Raw genomic sequence first — 26,479 nt, forward strand, 5'->3', positions numbered from 1 at the left:
AATATAGTTGTATAATATAAATTAAAAGTACAATATATGTGCATTTCTATTATTTATATACCTGAAAGTCAGGAAATTTCATTATATGATAAATATATATTTTCGCTGGACAGTTCTTTTTCTTAGTTTGCATTAATGATCTCCGTTTTACCAAAGGACAATCTGTGATCTATAAAATGATAAAAGAAAATAGTTATGTCGAAAGAACCACAGACAACAGGAGATCTAGACAGGACCCTCATTTCCGAAAGCTAGGTTTCAGGGCATATATTTGAGCACAGATAAGCCGGAGAGGACTCCACTCCCAATGTACAGCTCGTTTTTCAAGCTTTTTTCTTTCCTCTCCATTTTAAAGTACAACTCAGGAATAGCAGTCTGTACATGAAGACACTGGAGCAGTGGTGTAAGTAGAGTCCGATAAGCATCGGTGCAAAATTTGAGCCCCCCCCCCGCCCAAGTTGGTCAGCTGTATGGGTTCTAAATCCTATACAGACATATGAGTTGACCTCCCTTCCCCTTCATTGTGTAGCACTGACCCCACTTCCTGTACTAATGTTCCCCATCCCATGTCCATTTTTTTCTTGACTGATACGTTTCGAGGAAAAAAAAATTTTGCAGTATGGATTTGATTATCGGATTCGCACTCAGTCATGCAAGTTAATGGGTCCGTTGGAAACATCAGACTGCACTCGGATGACATCTGATTTTCACGCCCTGACAGAATGGAGAAGATGGAGAAACTATTTTCTCATCAGCCGAGAAAATCGGATCTAACTCTGATCAAACTTTAGTCAAAGTTTGATTTGGAGAATCGGTCGAATTCTCTCAGATGAGAATATATGGCCATCTGACCCAAGCCTTATGAAAACAATCTCCCCAGAGTTAGTGACAAAGGTGCTGAGTTGACCGATCACTGCAAGCATCTGTACTCCAAATGATTATGTTCTGATATCAATACAGTAAAAGGCAAAAAAATCTGAGGATTGAAAGACACTTATATACAATTTTTGGGGACCGGAATGAAGACAAATCCCCAAATAAACTGATTTTCAAAGTTATACTGGACAAAATTACTATTTAATATAATCTGAACTCAAAATTCCCCTACATTTTTCTCTATGATAAACAATCTTTGCGTGCTCTAATTCTAAAATCATAGTCCCATAGTAATGTTCGTCTAGTTTAAACCACAAAATGGCATATATGTTACAGAAGCAGAAAATTCATTAATTTTAACCACAATCATTTGCAAATTTATTTCTTAGTATGTATGTACTAAAACAATTAATGATGTTCAAACTTAATACAAATATTCAAATTCTTACAACAAATTATTAAGTATTAAAAGGTTTTACCTCTTTCTGTCGTATAGCCTCTGCATGTCTCCTTTTCTGGGCTATTGCTCTATCCCTGCCATGATGGCAACCTAATACTTTTCTTCCAATAATTATGAATGGAACTCCTGAAAACTCATGTAGCGAAACGTTATTAACCATCGGTCCTTCCCAATGTACGGTAACCTTCGACGTCGGCCTGAATGCTTTAAAAATATCAAATTAAAAAGAAAAAAAAGTTTTCCATGACATCATTTCCCAATTATAAACGATCATACAATGTACTGTAGAGTTAACCAATCAGCAAAAAAAAAAGCCAATCTTCTAAAGGATGGGGACAACGAAAAACTGAAGTGTTTTCATGATTTTTCAGGAGCTTTATTAAAGAGGTTTTCCAGTTTTGGAAAATCCATTATCTGATTGTTTAAAACAAAAACTAACTCAAAACAAAAACTAACTGCTCTCGGTCACAACGAGAGCAGAAGAAGCGAGGGCGCATGCGCCACCCTCTCAGCCGCAAGAATAGAATAGCAGGGGGTAACATGATCTTCACAAAGATGGCGCCAGAGATAAGCGCTATGCGCAGGCGCCAATTCCGACGCCATCTTATTGAAGAAATTAGTGAATAGTAAAAGTAGTATAGAGAACAGAGAGAGGGAGGAACAGGCAGGGGCGGCAGGAATCCATATGAATACCCACCCAGATCTTATCTGCTGCATTGCAGCTGCCACTCAAGCAGCTGCCGATTTTTTTAATTTTACTTTGTTGGATTTGAAAGCCTAAAACATCTGAGCTGACCACTAAAGGTATGTAGAAAATCAGCCTGATAGTGCCAGTATAGCACTAGGCTTTAGGTTATATACAAAAATCCTGATGATTGTTTCCCTTTAAACTGTATGACTTAGGTAAAATGTTTTGGATCTCCTTCCACAAGCTTCTCACAATAATTGGTTGGAATTTGGGCCCATTCCTCCGGACAGAACTGGTGTAACTGAGCCATGTTTGTAGATCGCCTTGATCACACTGGCCTTTTCAGCTTTGCCCATAAATTTTCAGTAGGATTGAGATCAGGGCTTTGTAATGGCCATTCCAAAACATTGACTTTGTTATCCTTAAGCCACTTTGTAACCAGTTTGGCAGTTGCTTCGGGCCACTGTCCATTTGGAAGACCTATTTCGGTCCAATTTTTACGTTCCTGGCTGATGTCTTGAGATGTTCTTTAGTATTGCCACCTAATCTTCTTTACTCATGATGCCATCTATTTTGTGAAGTGCAGCAGTCCCTCCTGTAGCAAAACTACCCCACAACATGATGCTGCAACCCCAGTGTTTTACAGTTGGGATAGTGTTCTTGGGCTTCAAAGCTTCTCCCTTTTTCTTCCAAATGTAACGATGCTCATTATGGCCAAACAGTTCAAATTTAGTTTTGTCAAACCACAGGACGTTTCTAAAAATTAAGGTCTTTGTTCCTGTGTGCATTTGGAAACATTAATCTGGCTTTTTTATGTTTTTTTGGAGTAATGACTTCTTCCTGGCAGTGGCCTTTCAGCCCATGTTGATACAGTACTCATTTCACTGTGGATAATGACACAATCTTACCAGCTTCCGCCAGCATCTTCACAAGGTCTTTTGCTTTTGTTCTTGGGCTGATATGCACATGTCTGACCAAAGCACGTTCATTTCTGGTACACAGAACCCGTCTCTTTCCTGAGCGGTATTATAGCTGGACAGTCCCATCTTGTTTGTACTTGCATACAATTGTTTGAACGTATGAACGAAGCTCCTTCAGGTATCTGGAAATTACACCCAAGAATGAACCAGACTTGTGCAAGTCCACAATTCTCTTCTTGAGATTTTGGCTGATTTCTTTTGACGTTCCCATGATGCTACACAAAGAAGCAGTGTGTTTTAGGTGGGCCTTAAAATACATCCTCAGGTGTCTCTCTAATGAACTCAGATGGTGGCAATAAACCTATCAGAAGCTTCCAAAGACATCATCATATGGGCTGTTCCATTTTGTTTAAAGGCATAGTACTCTTAGTGTATATAAACTTTGACTTTGCAGAAAGTAATAAAAATACCTTAAAACATTCTCTCTCTCATTCTGACCTAAAGCAAATATAAATAATTTTGGTTTCTAATTGTCCTAAAGCGGGAAAGGTGTACTCTGATTTCATGTCAGATAGTGAGAAAAACCTGCAGATGTATTTTTAGAAAGTGTATGTAAACTTCTGATTTCAACTGTAAATAGTAAATTGGGTACAGTGGTTCAATGCAGTATGTTCATAAGAATTTGGGAAAGTTATGAAATGTCCTATAAATCTGTTCTATTCCTGATCTGAGGAGCTCAGCTTTTAGTTGAGCTGAATCTGTGCTGCACTTCAGCTACATGATATAAGTGGTGATAACATTTTACTACAGTAAATTTATCACAAATATGAGTCATGTATGAGGGAGTCGGAGTTGTAATCCGGGAAATTGAGGAGTCTAAAGGGTGCTTTACACGCTGCGACATCGCTAGCGATAGCACCCACCCCCGTCGTTCGTGCGACATTTGGTGATTGCTGCCGTAGCAAACATTATCGCTACGGCAGCGTGACACGCACATACCTTGCCAGCGACGTCGCTGTGACCGCAGAACAATCCCTCCTTCAAGGGGGAGGTGCGTTCGGCGTCACAGCGACGTCACTAAGCGGCCGCCTAATAGCAGAGGAGGGGCGGAGATGAGCGGCCGGAACATGCCGCCCACCTCCTTCCTTCCTCACTGCCGGTGGACGCAGGTAAGGAGATGTTAGTCATTCCTGCGGCGTCACACATAGCGATGTGTGCTGCCGCAGGAACGACGAACATCATCGTACCTGCAGCAGCAACGATATTTGGAAAAGGAGCGATGTGTCAACGAGCAACGATTTTTCAGGTTTTTGCGCTCGTTGATAGTCGCTCCTTGGTGTCACACGCTGCGATGTCGCAAACGTCGCAGGATGTGCGTCACTAATGACGTGACCCCGAAGATATATCGGTAGCGATGTCGCAATGTGTAAAGCACCCTTAAGTCAGAGGTTTTTAATCCCACATTAGTCTACCTCAGGATATGTGAGCCTTTATGTCACATATTGTACCAAGTACACTTATGACTGGATGTCATGGCTCTACTCCTCATCCCCATAAACAGATTCTCATATAGGATTATCTGAATATACAGTACGTGCTTTGTTGTACTTGTTTACCCATGTTCCCTTTTGCTTATTTCTATTTGAGTCATCCATGCCCTGTTTCACTATCATGTACATATGTTTTCTCTGTATGCATATTCAAGTATGATGTACACATGTTAATGAATGTGCAGTGTTAGAGGATGATCTTGCTCACCTCTCCGCTGCCATCGTCGCCCGATGCTGGATTTCGGCTCAGTGCGCATGATCCCGGAGTTTGGGTCATGAGCACTATGAAGCCAGGTGTACGCGTACTGGCTTCAAACTGAAGTAGTGCGCATGACTGAAAGTTCGGGATCATGCGCACTGAGCCGAAATCCAGCGTCGGGAGGCGATGGCAGCGGAGAGGTGAGTGAGATCATCCTCTGACGCTGCACATTTATTAGTATGTTAGCACACCCACAGGGGCATACTAACATGCTAAGGGGGCCAACTAGCCAAGGGAAGTACACCCTTGGGACTAGTCCCTGCGCTCATTAGCATATGATAAAAGATCTTTAGAAATACTTTTCTAAAGATCTCTTTATCTATGCTAGTGTATACAGGGACTGTTAGGCAGGGAATAGCAATATGCACCCAGAACTGCTTGTGGCTCTGGGTGCATATTGGACCTGACAAGTTCACTTTAACTGCAACAGAAATTAGTAAAGGGGTATTCTAACCTAAAAAAGTTATAACCTATCCACTAGAAAGATAATAATATTTATAAGACCCCAGCTGACTAAATTATTGGGGGTTGCAAGACCAAAGACCATGGCAAGGAGGAGGTGGCATCTAAATCTATGGCATACACAAAGATACCTGAGTGCAGTGCAGTGCTTGGCTACATTAGGATATCTTTGGTACTATAGACTAGAGATAGGCTTCCTTAGCTGCCGTTCCATACATTACCGAGGTCAAGAGACGAAGGAAAACACCTGACCCGAGTTCTGGTGATTGGTGGGACCTAAAAGTTAGCTCTAAAATCGCCTTTAACCCCGGCCACTAAAACACCCTAATGACCGGGCCATTTTTTGCAATTCTGACCAGTGTCACTTTGACAGGTTATAACTCTAGAATGCTTCAACGGATCCCGGCAATTCGGACACTGTTTTTTCATGACATATTGTACTTCATGATAGTGGTAAACTTAGGCTGATATTTTTTGCATTTATTTGTAAACATTTCGGAAATTTGGCGAAAATTTTGAAAATTTTGCAATTTTTAAACTTTGAAATTTTATGCCTATAAATCTGAGAGATATGCCACACAAAATAGTTGCTAAATAATCTTTCCCACTTGTCTACTTTACACCAGCGCAATTTTCGAAACAAAATTTCTTTTTCATTAGGAAGTTAGAAGGGGTCAAAGTTTATCAGCAATTTCCCATTTTTCCAACAAAATTTACAAAACCATTTTTTAGGGACCACATCACATTTGAAATGACTTTGAGAGGCCTAAGGGACAGAAAATACCCAAAAGTGACCCCATTCTAAAAACTGCACCCCTCACACTGCTCAAAACCACATCAAAGAAGTTTATTAACCCTTTAGGTGCTTCACAGGAACCAAAGCAATGTGGAAGGAAACAATTAAAGTTTTACTTTTTTACAGAAAAGTGTTACTTTAGCCATAAAACTTTACATTTTCACAAGGGAGAAAAGATAAAGTGCACCATAAAATTTATTGTGCAATTTCACCTGCGTATGCAGATACCTCATATGTGGTAAAAATCAATTGTTTGGGCGCACGGCAGAGCTCGGAAGGTAACGAGCGCCATTCGAATTTTTGAACGCAAAATTAGCTGGACCCATTAGCAGGCGCCATGTCGGGTTTGGAGACCTCTTGACGTGCCTAAACAATGGAGCTCCCCCACAAGTGACCTCATTTTGGAAACTAGATCCCTCAAGAAATGTATCTAGATGTTTGTTGAGCACTTTGAACCTCTGGGGGCTTTACAGAAGTTTATAATGTTGAGCCGCAAAAAGAAAAAAAAAAATTGTTTACCACAAAACTGTTGCTTCAACCAGGTAGCTTTTTTTCCCAAGGGTATCAGGAAAAAATGCACCTTAAAATTTATTGTGCATTTTCTCCCGAGTATGACAATACCCTATATGTGGTAAAAATCAATTGTTTAGGCGCATAGCAGAGCTCAGAAGGGAAAGAGCACCATTTGAATTTTTGAACACAAAATTAGCTGAACTCATTAGCTGACGCCACGTTGGGTTTGGAGACCCCTTGAGGTGCCTAAACAATGGAGCTCCCCCACAAGTGACCCCATTTTGGAAACTAGACCCCTCAATAAATGTATCTAGATGTTTGGTGAGCCTTTTCAACTGCCGGGGGCTTCACAGAAGTTGATAACGTTGAGCTGTGAAAATATATATATATATATTTTTTTTTTTTTACCACTATACTGTTACTTGAACCAGGTAGCTTTTTTTTCACAAGGGTATAAGGAAAAAATGCACCATAAAACGTACTGTGCAATTTCTCCTTAGTACGCAGATACCTCATATGTGGTGGAAAGTAATTGTTTGGGCGTATGGCAGGGCTCAGAAGAGAAAAAGCGCCATTTGACAGCAAAATTGGTTGGAATCATTTGCCGGTGTTATGTTTCATTTGGAGACTCCCTGAGGTACATAAACAATGGAGCTCCCCCACAAGTGACCCCATTTTGGAAACTAGACTCCTCAAGGAATTTATCTAGATGTTTGGTGAGCCCCTTGAGCCCCCAGGGGCTCCACAGAAGTTGATAATGTTGAACCATGAATAAATATTTTTTCATTTTTTTTTTTTTACCACAAAACGGTTACTTGAACAGGTAGCTTTTTTTTTCACAAGGGTATCAGGAAAAAATGCACTATAAACCGTATTGTGCAATTTCTCCTGAGTACGCAGATACCTCATATGTGGTGGAAAGTAATTGTTTGGGCGCATGGCGGGGCTCAGATGGGAAGGAGCGCCATTTGACAGCAAAATTGGTTGGAATCATTAGCGGACGCCATGTCACGTTTGGAAACCCCCTATGGTGCATAAACAGTTGAGCTCCCCCACAAGTGACCCCATGTTGGAACTAGACCCCTCAGGGAATTTATCTGGATGTTTGGTGAACCCCTTCTAACCCCAGGGGCTCCACAAAAGTTGATAAAGTTGAGCCGTGAAAATTATTATTTTTTTTACCACAAAATTTTTGCTTCAACAAGTTAGCTTTTTTTTTTTTTTTTACAAGGGTATCAGGAATAAATGCACCATAAAATTTATTGTGCAATTTTTCCTGAGTACGCAGATAGCCCATATGTGGTGGAAAGTAATTGTTTGGGGGAACGGCGGGGCTCAGAAGGGAAGGAGCGCCATTTGACTTTTCAAATGCAGACGCCGTGCAGTGATGTGCATCACTGATTGGCCGCTGCAGGACGCACGGACTGCTGAGATACAAAAAGCGACAGGGATACGGAAAAAAAAAAGTGACGCAGAAAATTGAGCAGAGACGCCGATCCGTTATGTGCATCCTTGATCAGCACTTGGCCGCTGCAGGACGCACACACGGATGAGATGCAAAAAAGAGAATTTTGTTACTTACCGTAAATTCTTTTTCTTATAGTTCCGTATTGGGAGACCCAGACCATGGGTGTTTAGCTTCTGCCTCCGGAGGACACACAAAGTACTACACTTAAAAGTGTAGCTCCTCCCTCTGAGCTTATACACCCCCTGGTAGCCAGTCCTAGCCAGTTTAGTGCAAAAGCTGAAGGAGAATAGACACCCACAAGTAGAACCGAGTAAGAACCGGAACAACCGGAGACTCTGTCCACGACAACAGCCGGTGATAACACACGGAACAAGAAAATTGCCAACAGGCAACAGGGAGGGAGCTGGGTCTCCCAATACGGAACTATAAAAAAAAGAATTTACGGTAAGTAACAAAATTCTCTTTTTCTTTATCGTTCCTTTGGGAGACCCAGACCATGGGACGTTCCAAAGCTGTCCCTGGGTGGGAATAAACAGAAAAAAACTAAGAAGTAGGCGGAGCCTAACTTCACAAGTGGGCGACAGCCACCTGAAGGATGCGTCTGCCCAAGCTCGCATGTGCTGAAGCATGAGCATGCACTTGGTAGTGCTTCGAAAAGGTATGCAGGCTAGTCCAAGTGGCAGCCTGACAGACTTGTTGAGCCGTAGCCTGGTGCCTAAAAGCCCAAGAGGCACCGACAGCTCTGGTCGAGTGTGCTTTGATCCCCGGCGGGGGAGGCACCTGAGTACTCTGGTAGGCGTCCGAAATGGTCGATCTAATCCAACGGCCAAGGTCGGCTTAGAAGCAGAGAGACCCTTGCGCCGCCCTGTGGTTAGCACAAAAAGAGAGGTGCACCGCCTAAGCGCAGCGGTGCGAGACACATAAATCCGGAGAGCACGCACCAGATCTAGAGTATGCAGCGCTTTCTCAAAGCGATGAACAGGGGCCGGACAGAAGGAAGGCAAGGAAATATCCTGGTTAAGGTGGAAGGGAGAGACCACCTTAGGAAGAAAGTCCGGGGTCGGACGGAGAACTACCTTGTCTTGGTGAAAAACCAAAAAAGGTGACTCCGAGGAGAGCGCAGCCAAATCAGAGACTCTCCTGAGAGAAGTTATGACAACTAGAAAGGCCACCTTTTGAGAAAGACGATACAAAGAAACCTCCCTAAGGGGCTCGAAAGGGGGTTTCTGCAATACCGTGAGGACCAAGTTAAGGTCCCAGGGGTCCAAGGGCCGCCGATAAGGCGGAATGATGTGAGACGCACCTTGCATGAAGGTGCGGACCTGAGCCAGCCGGGCGAGACGCCGCTGGAACAGCACTAATAGAGCTGAGACTTGTCCCTTGAGAGAGTTGAGGGACAGTCCTAGCTGCAGACCGGACTGTAAAAAAGACAGAAGGGTCGGCAACGAGAATGGCCAAGGAGAATGGCCGGAAGAGCGACACCAGGACAGGAAAATTTTCCAAGTCCTGTGATAGATCTTGACGGAGGAAGACTTACGGGCCCGAGTCACAGTGAAGATGACCTCAGGAGGAATACCAGAAGCCGTCAAAATCCAGGACTCAAGAGCCACGCCGTCAATTTGAGTGCCGCAGAATTCGGGCGGAAAAACGGACCTTGCGAGAGCAGGTCTGGACGGTCCGGTAGATGCCACGGCATCTCCACGGACAGTTGGAGCAAGTCCGGATACCAAGCTCGCCTGGGCCAGTCCGGTGCAATGAGGATGACTCGACGGCCCTCCATTCTGATCTTGCGCAGGACTCTGGGCAAGAGAGCTAGAGGGGGAAACACGTAGGACAGACGAAACTGGGAGCAGTCTTGAACCAGAGCGTCCGCGGCGAAGGCCTGAGGATCGTGGGAGCGAGCCACGTAAACCGGAACCTTGTTGTTGTGACGGGATGCCATTAGGTCCACGTCCGGAGTGCCCCACTTGCGGCAGATTGACTGAAACACTGCCGGGTGCAGGGACCACTCGCCACCGTCCACGGATTGACGGCTGAGATAATCTGCCTCCCAGTTTTCTACGCCAGGGATGTGGACTGCGGATATGGTGGACTTGGAGTCCTCCGCCCATTGAAGAATGCGTTGGACCTCCAACATTGTCAGGCGGCTGCGTGTCCCACCTTGGTGATTGATGTAGGCAACCGCTGTCGCGTTGTCTGACTGGACTCGAATGTGCCTGCCCGCCAACAGGTGGTGAAAGGCTAGGAGAGCTAGAAGCACAGCTCTGGTTTCCAGCATATTGATTGAAAGGGCTGACTCGGACGGAGTCCAAGTGCCCTGTGCTCTGTGGTGGAGATGTACCGCTCCCCAGCCGGATAGGCTGGCATCCGTGGTGAGAATCACCCAGGACGGAGTCAGGAAGGAGCGCCCTTGGGACAGGGAGAGGGGTCGAAGCCACCACTGAAGAGAGCTCCTGGTCCGTGGCGACAGAGCCACTAACCTCTGTAAGGAGGAAGGCCCAACAGTGGAGAATGTCCAGCTGCAGAGGACGCAGATGGAACTGGGCAAAGGAGGCCACCATTTGACCCAGCACCTGCATCAGGCACCTGAGGGAATAACGGCAGGACCTCAGGAGAGAGCGCACCGCTAGCCGGAGAGACTGCTGTTTGATTAAGGGCAACTTCACAAGTCCGGCAAAGTCTCGAACTGCATCCCTAGGTACGTGAGACTCTGGGTCGGAGTCAGAGTGGATTTGGGAAGATTGACAATCCACCCGAATTGGGCTAGGGTGGCGAGAGTGAGCGAAACACTCCGCTGACAGTCTGCGCTGGATGTACCCTTGACCAGAAGGTCGTCCAGATAAGGAAGCACTGCTAACCCCTGGAGGTGCAGGACCGCAATCACTGCCGCCATGACCTTGGTGAATACCCGAGGGGCCGTGGCTAACCCGAAGGGGAGAGCCACGAATTGGAAATGATCCTCTCCTATCGCAAAACGTAACCAACGCTGATGTGACACTGCGATTGGCACATGTAGATAGGCATCTCTGATGTCGATGGACGCCAGGAACTCCCCTTGGGTCATAGAGGCAATGACTGATCGCAGAGACTCCATGCGAAAATGCCGCACCCGGACATGCTTGTTGAGAAGCTTGAGATCCAGGATGGGCCGGAAGGTACCGTCCTTTTTTGGAACTAGGAAGAGATTTGAGTAAAAACCTCTGAACCGTTCCTGAGCGGGAACTGGGACAATCACTCCGTTTGCCTGCATTGATGCCACGGCCTGCGAGAAGGCGGCGGCCTTGGAGCAGTGCGGAGTTGAGAGAAAAAATCTGTTTGGAGGGCTGGAAGAGAATTCTATCCTGTAGCCGTGAGATATGATGTCTCTCACCCACTGATCGGAGACTTGCTTTAACCAAACGTCGCCAAAGTGGGAGAGCCTGTCATCGACTAAGGACGTGGCTGGAGCGGGCCGAGAGTCATGAGGAAGCTGCCTTAGTGGCAGAACCTCCTGCGGTCTTCTGCGGACGCGCTTTTGGGCGCCAGTTGGATTTCTGATCCTTGGCTAAGTTAGCGAACGAGACGGAAGGCTTAGAGGATGACCAGTTAAAGGAACGAAAGGAACGAAACCTCGATTGATTCCTACCCTGGGCGGGTTTCCTGGTCTTGGTTTGTGGCATGGAAGTACTCTTCCCGCCAGTAGCTTCTTTAATGATTTCATCCAGCTGTTCACCAAACAGCCGTGAACCAGCAAAGGGGAGCCCAGCAAGAAACTTCTTGGAAGAAGCATCTGCCTTCCACTCTCGAAGCCACAAAATCCTGCGGATAACAAGAGAATTGGCTGAATCGACCGCAGTGCGGTGAGCAGCCTCTAGCATGGCAGACATGGCATAAGATGAAAAAGCTGAAGCCTGAGCAGTTAAGGTAACCATCTCAGGCATAGATTCCTTGGTGAGGGAATGCATCTCCTCTAGAGAAGCAGAGATGGCTTTGAGAGCCCACACTGCTGCAAAAGTCGGGGAAAACGCGGCCCCCGCAGCTTCATACACAGATTTGGCCAGAAGGTCAATCTGACGGTCAGTGGAATCCTTAAGTGAGGTGCCGTCAGCCACCGACACAACGGTCCGGGCTGATAGCCTAGACACGGGAGGGTCTACCTTTGGGGAGTGAGACCACTCCTTGACCACCTCAGGTGGAAATGGAAACCGGTCATCAGAACCACGCTTTGGAAAGCGTTTGTCAGGGCAGGCCCTGGACTTGGTCACAGCGGTCTGAAAACTGGAGTGGTTAAAGAACACACTCTTCACTCTCTTAGGCGAGGTAAACTGATGTTTTTCTGCCAAAGAGAGTTGCTCCTCTGACACTGGCGGATTGAGATCCAGCACAGAATTAATAGAAGCAATCAAATCACTAAGATCTGAGTCACCCTCAGAGAAATCGATGGGATACATAGCCTCCGAGCACCCAGTGAGGGCATCCTCCTCATCTTGAGAGTCAGCTCTTGAGACAGAGCCGTGGGATGGGGAGGGGGAGGAAACCCTGCGCCTTCTCTTAGAAGGACGGCGTCTGGGATCAGATGATGAATCCTCCGTAGAGGCACCCTGTGAGGGAGGCTGATGCATATTCATCAAAGTCCTGGACAAAAGTCCCATGGACTCAGCAAATGACTGGGATATGGACCTAGAAAAGGACTCTACCCAGGCCAGGGGTTCAGTCACAGGTGCAGCAGCAGCCTGAGAGACCACTGGGGGGTGAGACTCCAGGCTGTGGCACTGCCAAGTTAGAGCAACCATCACAGTGTGGATAAATGCTCAGTTCAGGCAGCAGGAGCTTACATGCAGTGCATGCAGAATAAAGCTTTGGAGCCTTGCTCCTTGTGTGAGACATGCTGCTGGAGTGGGGGCTTTGCAGAGAATGAACCCCAGGGAGAATATACAGAGGTCCACAACCGGAGACCGGCTGTGGCTTACCAGACCGCTGAGCGCGGTGTTGTGTGCCCTCCAGATCCCGAAGCCCAGTCCCCCAGTGCGCAGCACCTCAGCAGAGATGCAGAATGCAGGATGTCCCAGAGCAGAGTGAACTCTGCCTGAGAAACTAGGGGGCGTTCCTATAAAAGAGCGGGAACTGGAGGGCTATAGAGACCTGCAGGGAAGGCGGGACGCCCCAGCAGTGGGGAGTGTCCCTCCCCTGTGTAGAATGGCCGCCGGGAGGAGCCGAACCTGTCCATCTGCATGAGTAACATGCGAGGGCAGGAAAAGCAGGCACCATCTGCGCGGTTCTCAGGCAAAAGCTAGAGAACCCGCCGGAAAAGTTAAAACAATCACATACAGCATACTCTCCCCTTACAATAAAGAACCGGGACCCCCAACATAAACGTCTCAGGTACTTAGCTGCTGAGACGCAGGGCCATGTCCCTGGGGATGAGTGCTCCGGTCCAGCAGAATCCTCAAGGGGCTGAGGATGGAGACCGGACTCCTGCCAGGCATGGAGACCGTGCTGGCTCCCACTTCAAGCCAGAGCCCAGAAGGGATGGTGAAGGAGCGCGGCATGTAAGGCTGCAGCCTTGTAAATCAACCTTAACAACACCGCCGACACAGTGGGGTGAGAAGGGACATGCCGGGAGTCCAGACATGGACCCGCTTTTCTTCAAACTCTTTCCAAAAGTCAAACAAATCAGATGAAAATGCATGTGTGGATGTATGCCTCCTGAACACAAAGCAATAAACTGGCTAGGACTGGCTACCAGGGGGTGTATAAGCGCAGAGGGAGGAGCTACACTTTTAAGTGTAGTACTTTGTGTGTCCTCCGGAGGCAGAAGCTAAACACCCATGGTCTGGGTCTCCCAAAGGAACGATAAAGAAAATATGACGCAAGATACGGACAAAAAAAAAAAGTCCTGCTGAAAATCGACCACGGATGCAGATACGTTATCTGCATCACTGATCAGCGCTCGGAGAGACGCATGGACGGATGAGGTGTAAAAATGGACAGGGGATACAGGAAAAAAAAAATTATTCTCACAGTACCCAGAAGATTAGCAGGAGGAACACTGACCAGAGGAACTGCAGGAGGAATAGAAGGCAGCAAGTGGACAGCCTATTACAGGAGAGCAGCAGGCATGAAGTTGGACAGCTCATTAGAAGACCCAGGAAGGACCCAGTGATGGAGGCAGATGTGATCAGGCCAGTGAAGACCTCGGACGACCCGGTGAAGGCAGGTAGGGAACATCGGAGGGGAAGAGCAGATGGAGAGGGGGAGGGGGAGACCGGAGAAGCAGAGGCAGAAGCATGGGAGCAGAATTGAGATCACGGGGGGGAGGGGGTACATCGACACTGGCAGGGGCTATGATGGGAGCGCGCAGGGGCCATCAGGGGCAGCAAGCAATACTCACAGGGGGAGCAGGAGCAGCAAACAGAAAGCAGTGGCGGCAGCAGCGGCGGCGTGGTACTACAAGTACCAGCCGGTGCACGCTGTAGACATGCTGGGGGAGGGCTCCCCAGACCAACACAAGCCTGGGGAGGGCGGTCACCTCCAGATCAGACTGCCCCACTGCACGCTGATTGGAGCGATTGCGCGTCATAGCACGATCGCTCCAATCAGTGCTGCAGGGGCGCCATGATTGATCTCCTGCTATGATCTGCTGCAGCTGCTGCGACACCTCATAGCAGGATCTCACAGGATCACACTGGTTCAGGCATTGTTTTAGCCGAAATCAGTGCGATCGATGTGGTTGGCGGTTCAGATTTGAACAGCCAATCACAAGAATCGTCGATGCAAAGGTCCCCTGCTGTAAGAAACAGCAGGGGACATCATTTTAAAGCCGTTGCTTTTGGCCACGGCAATCAAATGAACTTTAGGCAGTAAAGTTACGTCCCTGGTCGTTAAGTCACGTTAAAATAGGACGTAACTTTACTGAAGGGGTTAAATAAACAAACCCTAGCAGTTAAATTACCTTCCTTTCCAAAATCTTTGTGTTTTTCTATAGCATTAAAATTTGATGTCGTACTTTCCTCAAACTCATTAATGGCCTCCATAGCGTTCTCGAAGGAATCTAAAGTTTTCAGCTGGCCGGAATGTAAAGTTTGGCATATTTCAGGTGAAGGCGGCATCAACACCTAAAAGAGAAATATGGTGAATAAAAAAATAGAAAAGCCATAGAAGATAAACTTTGTATATGGAAAAACGCAAAACATGATGTACTGGGCTCACTGGAAATTCTGTGATCTTCTGAACTATTCTTGAGTGAATTTTTTTCTTTGCAGGAGACACCTAAAAATATAGGGACATTTTATAAATTAGCATTAAAAGCAATCATCGACAAAAAAAAAACAAAAACAAAAAAAAAAACAAGCAATAGGATAACACTAAAATAAAAATGACCATATAATGGCAAGTTCTGCGTGCCGCTTATTCATTGTAATGGACGACATAACTCACCTTTCTGTCTACCGGATGGTTCATATGATGCGAAATATGCGGAAAAAGAATTTTGTAGCTGTGGATCGACCGGATATTTGTCTCTAATGAACCTTTGATTTTCTTTGCCGCCTCACTCGTTAGCCACGAGGTCTTCTTTTTAATCTATAAGCAGAAAAAAATTGGTCCAATCAAACAGTGAATTTGGAGGGTTTTATGATCATGATAGCGAAAAATGTAACGTTAAGATGTTTAATTGTAGATGTACAAGGTCTAATTTTGTTTGAGTGTTTTAACCCCTTCAGCCCCCGGGCACTTTCCGTTTTTGCGTTTTTGTTTTTTGCTCCCCTTCTTCCGAGAGGCGTAACTTTTTTATTTTTCCATCAATCTTGCCATATGAGGGCTTGTTTTTTGCGGGACGAGTTGTACTTTTAAATGAAACCATAAGTTTTACCATATAGTGTACTGGAAAACGGCAAAAAAATTCCAAGTGCGGAAAAATTGCAAAAAAAGTGGGATTGTACAATAGTTTTTGGGATATTTTATTCACCGTGTTCACTATATGGTAAAACTGATGTGTGGGTAGGATGCCTCAGGTCGGTGCGAGTTTGTAGACACCAAACATGTATAGGTTTACTTGTATCTAAGGGGTTAAAAAAAATTCACAAGCTTGTCCAAAAAACGTGGCGCACGTTTTGCGCCATTTTACAAAACCCGTAGCGTTCTCAATTTTCAGGATCTGAGGCTCAGTGATGGCTTATTTTTTGCGTCTCGACCTGACGTTCTTAACGGTACCATTTTTGCGCAGATGCTACGTTTTGATCGCCTGTTATTGCATTTTGCGCAAAATTTGCGGCGACCAAAAAACGTAATTTTGGAGTTTGGAATTTTTTTGCCGCTACGCCGTTTACTGATCAGATTCATTGATTTTATATTTTGATAGATCGGGCATTTCTGAACGTGGCGATACCAAATATGTGTGTATTTTTTATTTTTTTTTAACCCTTTAATTTTCAATGGGGTGAAAGGGGGGTGATTTGAACTTTTAGGTTTTTTTATTTTTTTTTAATTTTTTAAAACTTTTTTTTTTACTTTTTTTTTTATTTTACTAGTCCCCCTAGGGGGCTATTGCGATCAGCAATCCGATCGCTCTGCACTATCTGCAGATCTCAGCAACAGAGCTGAGAACTGTAGATTTGCTGCTTCACTTTCAATGCCGGCTGTATTCCGGCATTGAGAGGAAGTGACTCATGTTAGCCACAGGCGTCATCACATGACCCTGTGCTACCATGGCAACCGCCGAAAGTCACGTGATCATGTCACGTGACTTCCGGTGGGGGCGGGGTAAGTCACTGTCATGGCGGCGCCCATATACATATCGCTGCCAAGACTTTGGCAGCGAAATGTAAGGGGTTAATGGCCGCGGGTGGAATCGCTTCCACCCGCGGCTAGCAGGCACACATGTCAGCTGTTGATAACAGCTAATATGTGCGCGTCTCGCACACGCGGGGCTTACCGGCACACGATCCATGACGTACCCAGTACGTCATGGGTGGTTAAGGGGTTAAAGGGAACCTGTCAGCAGTTTTTGACCCTGTGAACAAAACGCCACCACCTTTAACGGTTCCTTTGCTGCATTCCACACACTTGTCTATCAGCGTCTGACTCCCAAAAATTCCATTTAATTTTCTCCCGTGCTGTATCTAAATTATGGTGGTCCTGTCCGATGGGCGTCCTCGCTGCAGAGTCTATCCCTCCGCTCTGCTCCTAATCGCATCCTCTTACTTTGATTCACATGGATGTCGCGTCCTGAGTCATCCACATAGTGAACCGAGATCTTGCGCCTGCGCAACTCTGCTCTGCCCTTCTGAGGGCAGAACATCACTTCGCAAGCACCGAGGGACGTCATTGTAATGTGATCCTCTTTTTGGCCCTTGCTCATTGATGTTCTGTGCTCTGCCCACAGCAGCGTAGAGCAGAGTGCGCCTGCCAGTGAGGCTACTGCGCATGCGCGAGATCTTGGTTTACTATGTGGAGGATGCAGGATGCATTATCCACATCAATGAAAGCAGGAGGACGCGATTAGGAGCAGAGAGAAGGGACAGATGTCATCGGATGTGTAGTGCGGTCTTAGCACTATCACTGTATAGAGCACGCTCAAGAGCTGAGCACACTCCATGCAGTGTGGTGTTACATAGTCAATACCTGACAGGAACTTATGCAATCAGTGCTATCTCTGATTGGGTTAAGTTAACCTCTTAAATATCACTGTTAAAGGGAACCTGTCACCAGATTTGGCTCCTATAAGCTGCGGCGACCACCAGTGGCCTCTTATATAAAGCATTCTAACATGCTGTATATAAGAGCCCAGGCCGCTGTGAAGAATGTAAAAATGACTTTATAATACTTACCTAAATGATCGCTGAGTTGGGTGATATGGGCGTCTCCGTTCTCTGGTGCCTCCTCTTTCGGCCATCTTCGTCCTCCTTCTGAAGCCTATGTGCATGACACGTCCTACGTCATATACACTTGCCGGTATGACGCAGGCGCACTACAATACTTTGATCTGCCCTGCTCAGAGCAGATCAAAGTGCGCCTGCGCAGGACCTCAATGCCGGCCAGTGTGGATGATGTAGGACGCATCATGCACCCAGGCTTCAGAAGAGGGAGGAAAAAGATGGCCGAAAGAGGAGGCGCAGGCACTGGAGAACGGAGACGCCCATATGAACTAACTCCACCACAGTGACCGTTTAGGTGAGTATTATAAAGTAATTTTTACTTTCTACACAGCGGCCTGGGCTTTTACATACAGCATGTTCGAATGCTGTAGATAAGAGCCCAGTGATGGTGGCCGCAGCTTATAGTCACCAAATCTGGTGACAGGTTCCCTTTAAGTGCAGCTTTCGTATTTGATGTCGTAGGTAGAGTGGAGCGAGTACCTAACTATTCATACTCGCTATACTTATAACGAATACTCTCTAATACTTGCATATTCATTCCGAATAGCATGTGCAATGCAAGTCAATGGGGAAAACTCGTAATGTAACGAGTAACCCGAATTCTGCACTATTCGCTACTTGCACGAATAGCACGGTATTAATTTTACTCATTACTTTGCAAGCTTTTTCCCAGTGACTTGCATTGCACACGCTATTCGGAACGAATACGCGAATATTAGACAGTATTCATTATGAGTATAGTGAGTACGAATAGTTAGGTACTCGCTCAAGTCTAGAAGTAGATCTTCCACATGGTGTGCATTGCAATTGAAATATGCTCTATACTGCGATCGATTGTTATCGAGATACAATACTTTTTATTTTATTTTGTTAAAGGGAACCTGTCACCAGATTTTGTCCCTATAAGCTGCGGCCCCCACTCCTGAGCCCTTATATACAGCATTCCAGAATACTGTATATAAGAGCCCAGGACACACTGTATAACGTAAATACACTTTTACAATTCTCGCCTGGGGGCGGTCTGGTTAGATGGGTGTCGCTGCTCTCCGGTCCAGCGCCTCCTCTCTGCGACGATCACAGTCCTCCTTTTACCCAACGCAGTGTGGATGACATGTCCTATGTCATTCACACAGGCCGACATTGTGGACCTGCGCAGGTGCACTTTGATCTACCCTGCTGAGAGCAGATCAAAGTATTGTAATGTGCAGGCGTGAGGAAAGGTTAAATACCGCCCACGCATGTGCACTACAATACTTTGATCTGCCCAGATTAGGGCAGATCAAGGTGACTCTGCGCAGGACAACAATGCTGGCCTGTGTGGATGATATAGGACGCATCAGGCACATAGGCCTCAGAAGAAGGAGGATGGAGATCGCGACAGAGAGGGGGCACCGGACCAGAGAGCAGTGACACCTATCAGACCCAACTGCCCCCTAGGTGAGTATTATAAAAGTGTTTTTTTACATTATACAGAACGACCTGGGCTTTTATATACAGTATTCTAGATTGCAGTATACAAGAGCTCACTGGTGTGGGCCACAGGTTATAGAGACCAAATCTGGTGACAGGTTCCCTTTAAGTTATCGACAAAGGTGTAATATTGCCCAGGCAATCAAGCCTGTTCAAGTTCCCTAGTGGGACAAATTAAAAAAAAAATTATAAAAATAAAAAAAATTGGCGCTTTTTGATCTCAGCAGTTACTCCAAAAATGTTTTTTCTTTTTTTCTTCTGTTTTCCAGCGAGCATGCGAACGTATAGATCATTATATGGCATCAATAACATTGCCTGGGTTGCCCCATGGGCTGCTCGCTTCATCTTCTGGCAGAAGTGAAATGTGAACACTGTAAAGAATCAGAAGACGCAGTGGTGACACATGATCCAGGCTAGATGAAGGGAGATCCAGCGGGGCACCCAGGCAGTGATATGGAACAGACCGGTAGATTGATAAGTGAGTATACAATTATTTTTATTGGTGGATTGATAAGTGAGTATACAATTATTTTTATTGGTGGATTAATAAGTGAGTATACAATAATTTTTATTGGTGGATTGATGAGTATACAATTATTTTTATTGCTGGATTGATAAGTGAGTATACAATTATTTTTATTGGTGGATTGATAAGTGAGTATACAATAATTTTTATTGGTGGATTGATGAGTATACAATTATTTTTATTGCTGGATTGATAAGTGAGTATACAATAATTTTTTTTTACATTCTCAGATCACGCTAGGCCTTTTATTAAATAGATAAGTAAATAAAGCATTGTGCTTTTGAATATATGAAGGGCACAGATAATTACAAGATTCAATATAGTTCTATAATGCAAATTGTAAGCACAATATCTCTGGTGTATCGTGTATTTCTATACCTGAAAGTCTGGAAATTTCATTATATGATACATATATATTTTGGCTGGACAGTTCCTTTTCTTTGTAGTTCGCATTATCATTCTCCGTTCTACCAAAGAACAATCTGTAATCTATAAAATGATAAAGAAAAATAAAATGGTTACATTAAAAAAGAGAATTTTGCTTACTTACCGTAAATTCTTTTTCTTATAGTTCCGACATGGGAGACCCAGACCATGGGTGTATAGCTTCTGCCTCCGGAGGACACACAAAGTACTACACTAAAAAGTGTAGCTCCTCCCTCCGAGCATATACACCCCCTGGATGACCACATCTAGCCAGTTTAGTGCAAAAGCTGAAGGAGGACATCCACCCACAAGTAGAGATAGAGTAAAACCCGGAATAACCGGAACCTCTGTCTACAACAACAGCCGGTGAAAACACACGGAACAAGAACTGCCAACAGGCAACAGGGAGGGTGCTGGGTCTCCCATGTCGGAACTATAAGAAAAAGAATTTATGGTAAGTAAACAAAATTCTCTTTTTCTTCATCGTTCCTTATGGGAGACCCAGACCATGGGACGTCTCAAAGCAGTCCATGGGTGGGAAATAAACAGAAACTGAGAAGTAAGCAAAACCTAACTTCACAAATGGGCGACAGCCGCCTGAAGGATGCGTCTGCCCAAGCTCGCATCTGCCGAAGCATGAGCATGCACTTGGTAGTGCTTCGAAAAGGTGTGCAGACTAGACCAAGTGGCAGCCTGACAGACCTGCTGAGCCGTAGCCTGGTGCCTGAAAGCCCAAGAGGCACCGACAGCTCTGGTCGAGTGCGCCTTAATCCCCGGCGGGGGAGGCACCTGAGAACATTGGTAGGCATCGGATATGGCCGACCTAATCCAACGAGCTAGGGTCGGTTTAGAAGCCGAGAGACCCTTGCGCTGACCTGTGGTCAGCACAAAAAGAGAGGTGCACCGCCTAAGTGCAGCGGTGCGTGACACATAGATCCGGAGCGCCCGCACCAAATCTAAAGTATGCAACGCTTTCTCAAAGCGATGCACAGGGGCCGGACAAAGGGAAGGCAATGAAATGTCCTGGTTAAGGTGGAAAGGAGACACCACCTTAGGGAGAAAGTCCGGAGTCGGACGGAGAACCACCTTGTCTTGGTGAAAAACCAAAAGGGGTGACTCCAAAGAGAGCGCAGCCAAATCAGAGACTCTCCTGAGAGAAGTTATGGCCACCAGAAAGACCACTTTCTGTGAAAGACGAAACAAAGAAACCTCCCTAAGAGGCTCAAAGGGGGGTTTCTGTAAGGCCGTGAGGACCAGATTAAGGTCCCAGGGATCCAGAGGCCGCCGGTAAGGCGGAATGATGTGAGATGCGCCCTGCATGAAGGTGCGCACCTGGGCCAGTCGGGCGATACGCCGCTGGAACAACACTGACAGAGCCGAGACCTGTCCCTTGAGGGAATTGAGGGATAGTCCTAGCTGCAGACCGGACTGTAGAAAGGACAGGATGGTCGGCAAGGAAAACGGCCAAGGAGCATGGCCGGAACAGCGACACCAGGACAGGAAAATTCTCCAAGTCCTGTGGTAAATCCTGGCCGAGGAAGACTTCCGAGCCTGAGTCATAGTGGAGATGACCTCGGAAGGAATGCCTGAAGCCGTCAGGATCCAGGACTCAAGAGCCACGCCGTCAATCTGAGAGCCGCAGAATTCTGGCGGAAAAACTGACCTTGTGAGAGAAGGTCTGGGCGGTCCGGGAGATGCCACGGCACCTCTACGGACAGACGGAGCAGGTCTGGGTACCAAGCTCGCCTGGGCCAGTCTGGAGCAATGATTATGATTCGACGGCCCTCCATTCTGATCTTGCGCAGGACTCTGGGCAAGAGAGCTAGAGGGGGAAACACGTAGGCCAGACGGAACTGGGACCAATCCTGAACCAGCGCGTCCGCCGCCAAGGCCTGAGGATCGTGGGAGCGAGCCACGTAAACCGGGACCTTGTTGTTGTGCCGGGATGCCATTAGATCCACTTCCGGAGTGCCCCACTTGCGGCAGATTGACCGGAACACTGCCGGATGCAGGGCCCACTCGCCGCTGTCCACGGTTTGACGGCTGAGATAATCTGCCTCCCAGTTTTCTACGCCTGGGATGTGGACTGCGGATATGGTGGACTTGGAGTCCTCCGTCCACTGAAGGATACATTGAACTTCCAACATTGCTAGGCGGCTGCGAGTCCCGCCCTGGTGATTGATGTAGGCAACTGCTGTCGCGTTGTCTGACTGGACTCGAATGTGCTTGCCCGCCAACAGGTGGTGAAAGGCTACGAGAGCTAGGAGCACAGCTCTGATTTCCAGCACATTGATCGAGAGGGCTGATTCGGACGGAGTCCAAGTGCCCTGTGCTCGGTGGTGGAGAAACACTGCTCCCCAGCCGGATAGACTGGCATCCGTGGTGAGAATCACCCAGGACGGGGCCAGAAAGGAGCGTCCCTGGGACAGAGAGAGGGGCCGAAGCCACCACTGAAGAGAGCTCCTGGTCTGTGGCGACAGAGCCACTAGCCTGTGCAAGGAAGAGGTCCGCTTGTCCCAACAGCGGAGAATGTCCAGCTGCAGGGGACGCAGATGGAACTGGGCAAAGGGAACCGCTTCAATTGACGCCACCATCTGACCCAGCACCTGCATGAGGTGCCTGATGGAATGACGGCGGGGCTTCAACAGAGAGCGCACCGCCAGATGTAGGGACTGCTGTTTGACTAAGGGCAGCTTCACAAGTGCCGGCAGAGTCTCGAATTGCATCCCTAGGTACGTAAGTTTCTGGGTCGGGGTCAAAGTGGACTTGGGCAGATTGACAAGCCACCCGAATTGAACAAGCGTGGCGAGAGTGAGCGAGACACTCCGCTGACAGTCTGCACTGGATGAAGCCTTGACTAGAAGGTCGTCCAGGTAAGGAATCACTGCCAACCCCTGGAGGTGCAGAACCGCAACCACTGCTGCCATGACCTTGGTGAAAACACGAGGGGCCGTGGCTAACCCGAAGGGGAGAGCCACGAATTGGAAATGTTCCTCTCCGATTGCAAAATGTAGCCAACGCTGGTGTGAAACTGCAATTGGCACATGCAGATAGGCATCTCTGATGTCGATGGATGCTAGAAAATCTCCTTGGGTCATTGAGGCAATGACCGATCGGAGAGCTTCCATGCGAAAGTGCCGCACCTGAACATGCTTGTTGAGAAGCTTGAGATCCAGGATGGGCCGGAAGGAACCGTCCTTCTTGGGGACTAGGAAGAGGTTTGAGTAGAAACCTCTGAACCGTTTCCGGGCGGGAACCGGTAGAATTACTCCGCTGGCCTGTAAGGATGCCACGGCCTGAGAGAAGGCGGCGGCCTTGGAGCAGGGGGGAGTTGACAGAAAAGAAGGGAATTTTGTTTACTTACCGTAAATTCCTTTTCTTCTAGCTCCTATTGGGAGACCCAGACAATTGTTTGACAATTGGGTGTATAGCTTCTGCCTCCGGAGGCCACACAAAGTATTACACTTTAAAAAGTGTAACCCCTCCCCTCTGCCTATACACCCCCCCGTGCATCACGGGCTCCTCAGTTTTGGTGCAAAAGCAGGAAGGAGGAAACTTATAAATTGGTCTAAGGTAAATTCAATCCGAAGGATGTTCGGAGAACTGAAAACCATGAACCAAAAGAACAATTCAACATGAACAACATGTGTACACAAAAGAACAAACAGCCCGAAGGGAACAGGGGCGGGTGCTGGGTCTCCCAATAAGAGCTAGAAGAAAAGGAATTTACGGTAAGTAAACAAAATTCCCTTCTTCTTTGTCGCTCCATTGGGAGACCCAGACAATTGGGACGTCCAAAAGCAGTCCCTGGGTGGGTAAAAGAATACCCCGATAAAAAGAGCCGACAACGGCCCTCCTCTTACAGGTGGGCAACCGCCGCCTGAAGGACTCGCCTACCTAGACTGGCATCCGCCGAAGCATAGGTATGCACCTGATAGTGTTTCGTGAAAGTGTGCAGACTAGACCAGGTAGCTGCCTGACACACCTGCTGAGCCGTCGCCCGGTGCCGCAATGCCCAGGACGCACCCACGGCTCTGGTAGAATGGGCTTTCAGCCCTGAAGGAATCGGAAGCCCAGAAGAACGGTAGGCTTCAAAAATCGGTTCCTTGATCCACCGAGCCAAGGTTGACTTGGAAGCCTGCGACCCCTTACGCTGGCCAGCGACAAGGACAAAGAGCGCATCAGAACGGCGCAGTGGCGCCGTGCGAGACACGTAGATCCGGAGTGCTCTCACTAGATCTAATTGGATGAGGGCAAAATGAAGGTAAGGAGATATCCTGATTGAGATGAAAAGGGGACACCACCTTAGGGAGAAAGTCCGGGACCGGACGCAGAACCACCTTATCCTGGTGAAATACCAGGAATGGGGCTTTGCATGACAGCGCTGCAAGCTCTGACACTCTTCGGAGTGATGTAATTGCCACTAGAAATGCCACCTTCTGCGAAAGACGTGATAGAGAGACATCCCGCAGCGGCTCAAAAGGTGGTTTCTGAAGAGCCCGTAGAACCCTGTTGAGATCCCAGGGTTCCAGCGGACGCTTGTAAGGTGGGACTATGTGGCAAACTCCCTGCAGGAACGTGCGGACCTGCGGAAGCCTGGCTAGACGCTTTTGAAAAAACATGGAAAGCGCCGATACTTGTCCCTTGAGAGAGCCGAGAGACAAACCCTTGTCCATTCCGGATTGAAGGAAGGAAAGAAACGTGGGTAAGGCAAACGGCCAGGGGGTAAACCCCTTATCAGAGCACCAAGCTAAGAAGATCCTCCAAGCCCTGTGATAGATCTTGGCTGACGTTGGTTTCCTGGCCTGTCTCATAGTGGCAATGACCTCTTGAGATAACCCTGAGGACGCTAGGAGCCAGGACTCAATGGCCACACAGTCAGGTTGAGGGCCGCAGAATTCAGATGGAAAAATGGCCCTTGAGACAGCAAGTCTGGTCTGTCTGGGAGCGCCCACGGTTGACCCACCGTGAGGTGCCACAGGTCCGGGTACCACGACCTCCTCGGCCAGTCTGGAGCGACGAGGATGGCGCGGCGGCAGTCGGACCTGATCTTGCGCAACACTCTGGGCAGCATTGCCAGAGGAGGGAATACATAAGGCAGTCGAAACTGCGACCAATCCTGAACTAAGGCGTCCGCCGCCAGAGCTCTGTGATCCTGAGACCGTGCCATGAATGCCGGGACTTTGTTGTTGTGCCGAGACGCCATGAGATCGACATCCGGCGTTCCCCAGCGGCAACAGATCTCTTGAAACACGTCCGGGTGAAGAGACCATTCCCCTGCGTCCATGCCCTGGCGACTGAGAAAGTCTGCTTCCCAGTTTTCTACGCCCGGGATGTGAACTGCGGAGATGGTGGAGGCTGTGGCCTCCGCCCACAGCAGAATCCGCCGAACTTCTTGGAAGGCTTGACGACTGCGAGTGCCGCCCTGGTGGTTGATGTACGCGACCGCCGTGGCGTTGTCCGACTGTATGCGGATCTGCCTGCCCTCCAGCCACCGATGGAACGCCTTTAGGGCTAGATACACTGCCCTTATCTCCAGAACATTGATCTGAAGGGAGGACTCTGTCGGAGTCCAGGTTCCCTGAGCCTTGTGGTGGAGAAAAACCGCTCCCCACCCTGACAGACTCGCGTCCGTCGTGACCACAGCCCAGGATGAGGGCAGGAAAGATTTTCCCTTCGACAGAGAAGTGGGAAGAAGCCACCACTGAAGAGAGGTTTTGGCTGCCAGAGAAAGAGAGACGTTCCTGTCTAAGGACATCGACCTCTTGTCCCATTTGCGGAGAATGTCCCATTGGAGTGGACGCAGATGAAACTGCGCAAAGGGAACTGCCTCCATTGCTGCCACCATCTTCCCCAGGAAGTGCATGAGGCGCCTCAAGGGGTGTGACTGGGCCCGAAGGAGAGATTGCACCCCTGTTTGCAGCGAACGCTGTTTGTCCAGCGGTAGCTTGACTATCGCTGAGAGAGTATGAAACTCCATCCCGAGGTAAGTCAGTGATTGGGTCGGAGTCAATTTTGACTTTGGGAAATTGATGATCCACCCGAACCTCTGGAGAGTCTCCAGAGCAACGGTCAGACTGTGTTGACATGCCACCCGGGAGGGTGCCTTGACTAGAAGATCGTCTAAGTACGGGATCACCGAGTGGCCCTGAGAGTGTAGGACTGCCACAACGGATGCCATGACCTTGGTGAAGACCCGTGGGGCTGTCGC

General features: G+C 47.7%; 1 protein-coding gene across 6 annotated transcripts in view; it reads right to left on the reverse strand.

Moving 5' to 3' along the window:
- LOC142256862 (uncharacterized) overlaps nt 1-26,479 on the reverse strand; it is a 130,637-nt gene that overhangs the window by 15,443 nt on the left and 88,715 nt on the right. For all 6 annotated transcript variants that reach the window (XM_075328804.1, XM_075328802.1, XM_075328803.1 and 3 more), the window contains 6 exons: nt 20,221-20,331; nt 15,409-15,552; nt 15,181-15,240; nt 14,924-15,086; nt 1,356-1,540; nt 62-169 (listed from right to left, as the gene is read on the reverse strand). In XM_075328804.1, coding sequence (XP_075184919.1) covers nt 62-169; nt 1,356-1,540; nt 14,924-15,086; nt 15,181-15,240; nt 15,409-15,552; nt 20,221-20,331 — 771 coding nt within the window. The remainder of the gene's footprint in view (nt 1-61; nt 170-1,355; nt 1,541-14,923; nt 15,087-15,180; nt 15,241-15,408; nt 15,553-20,220; nt 20,332-26,479) is intronic.

Source organism: Anomaloglossus baeobatrachus, chromosome 11 (genome assembly GCF_048569485.1).
Source record: "Anomaloglossus baeobatrachus isolate aAnoBae1 chromosome 11, aAnoBae1.hap1, whole genome shotgun sequence".
Taxonomy (NCBI): Eukaryota; Metazoa; Chordata; class Amphibia; order Anura; family Aromobatidae; genus Anomaloglossus; species Anomaloglossus baeobatrachus.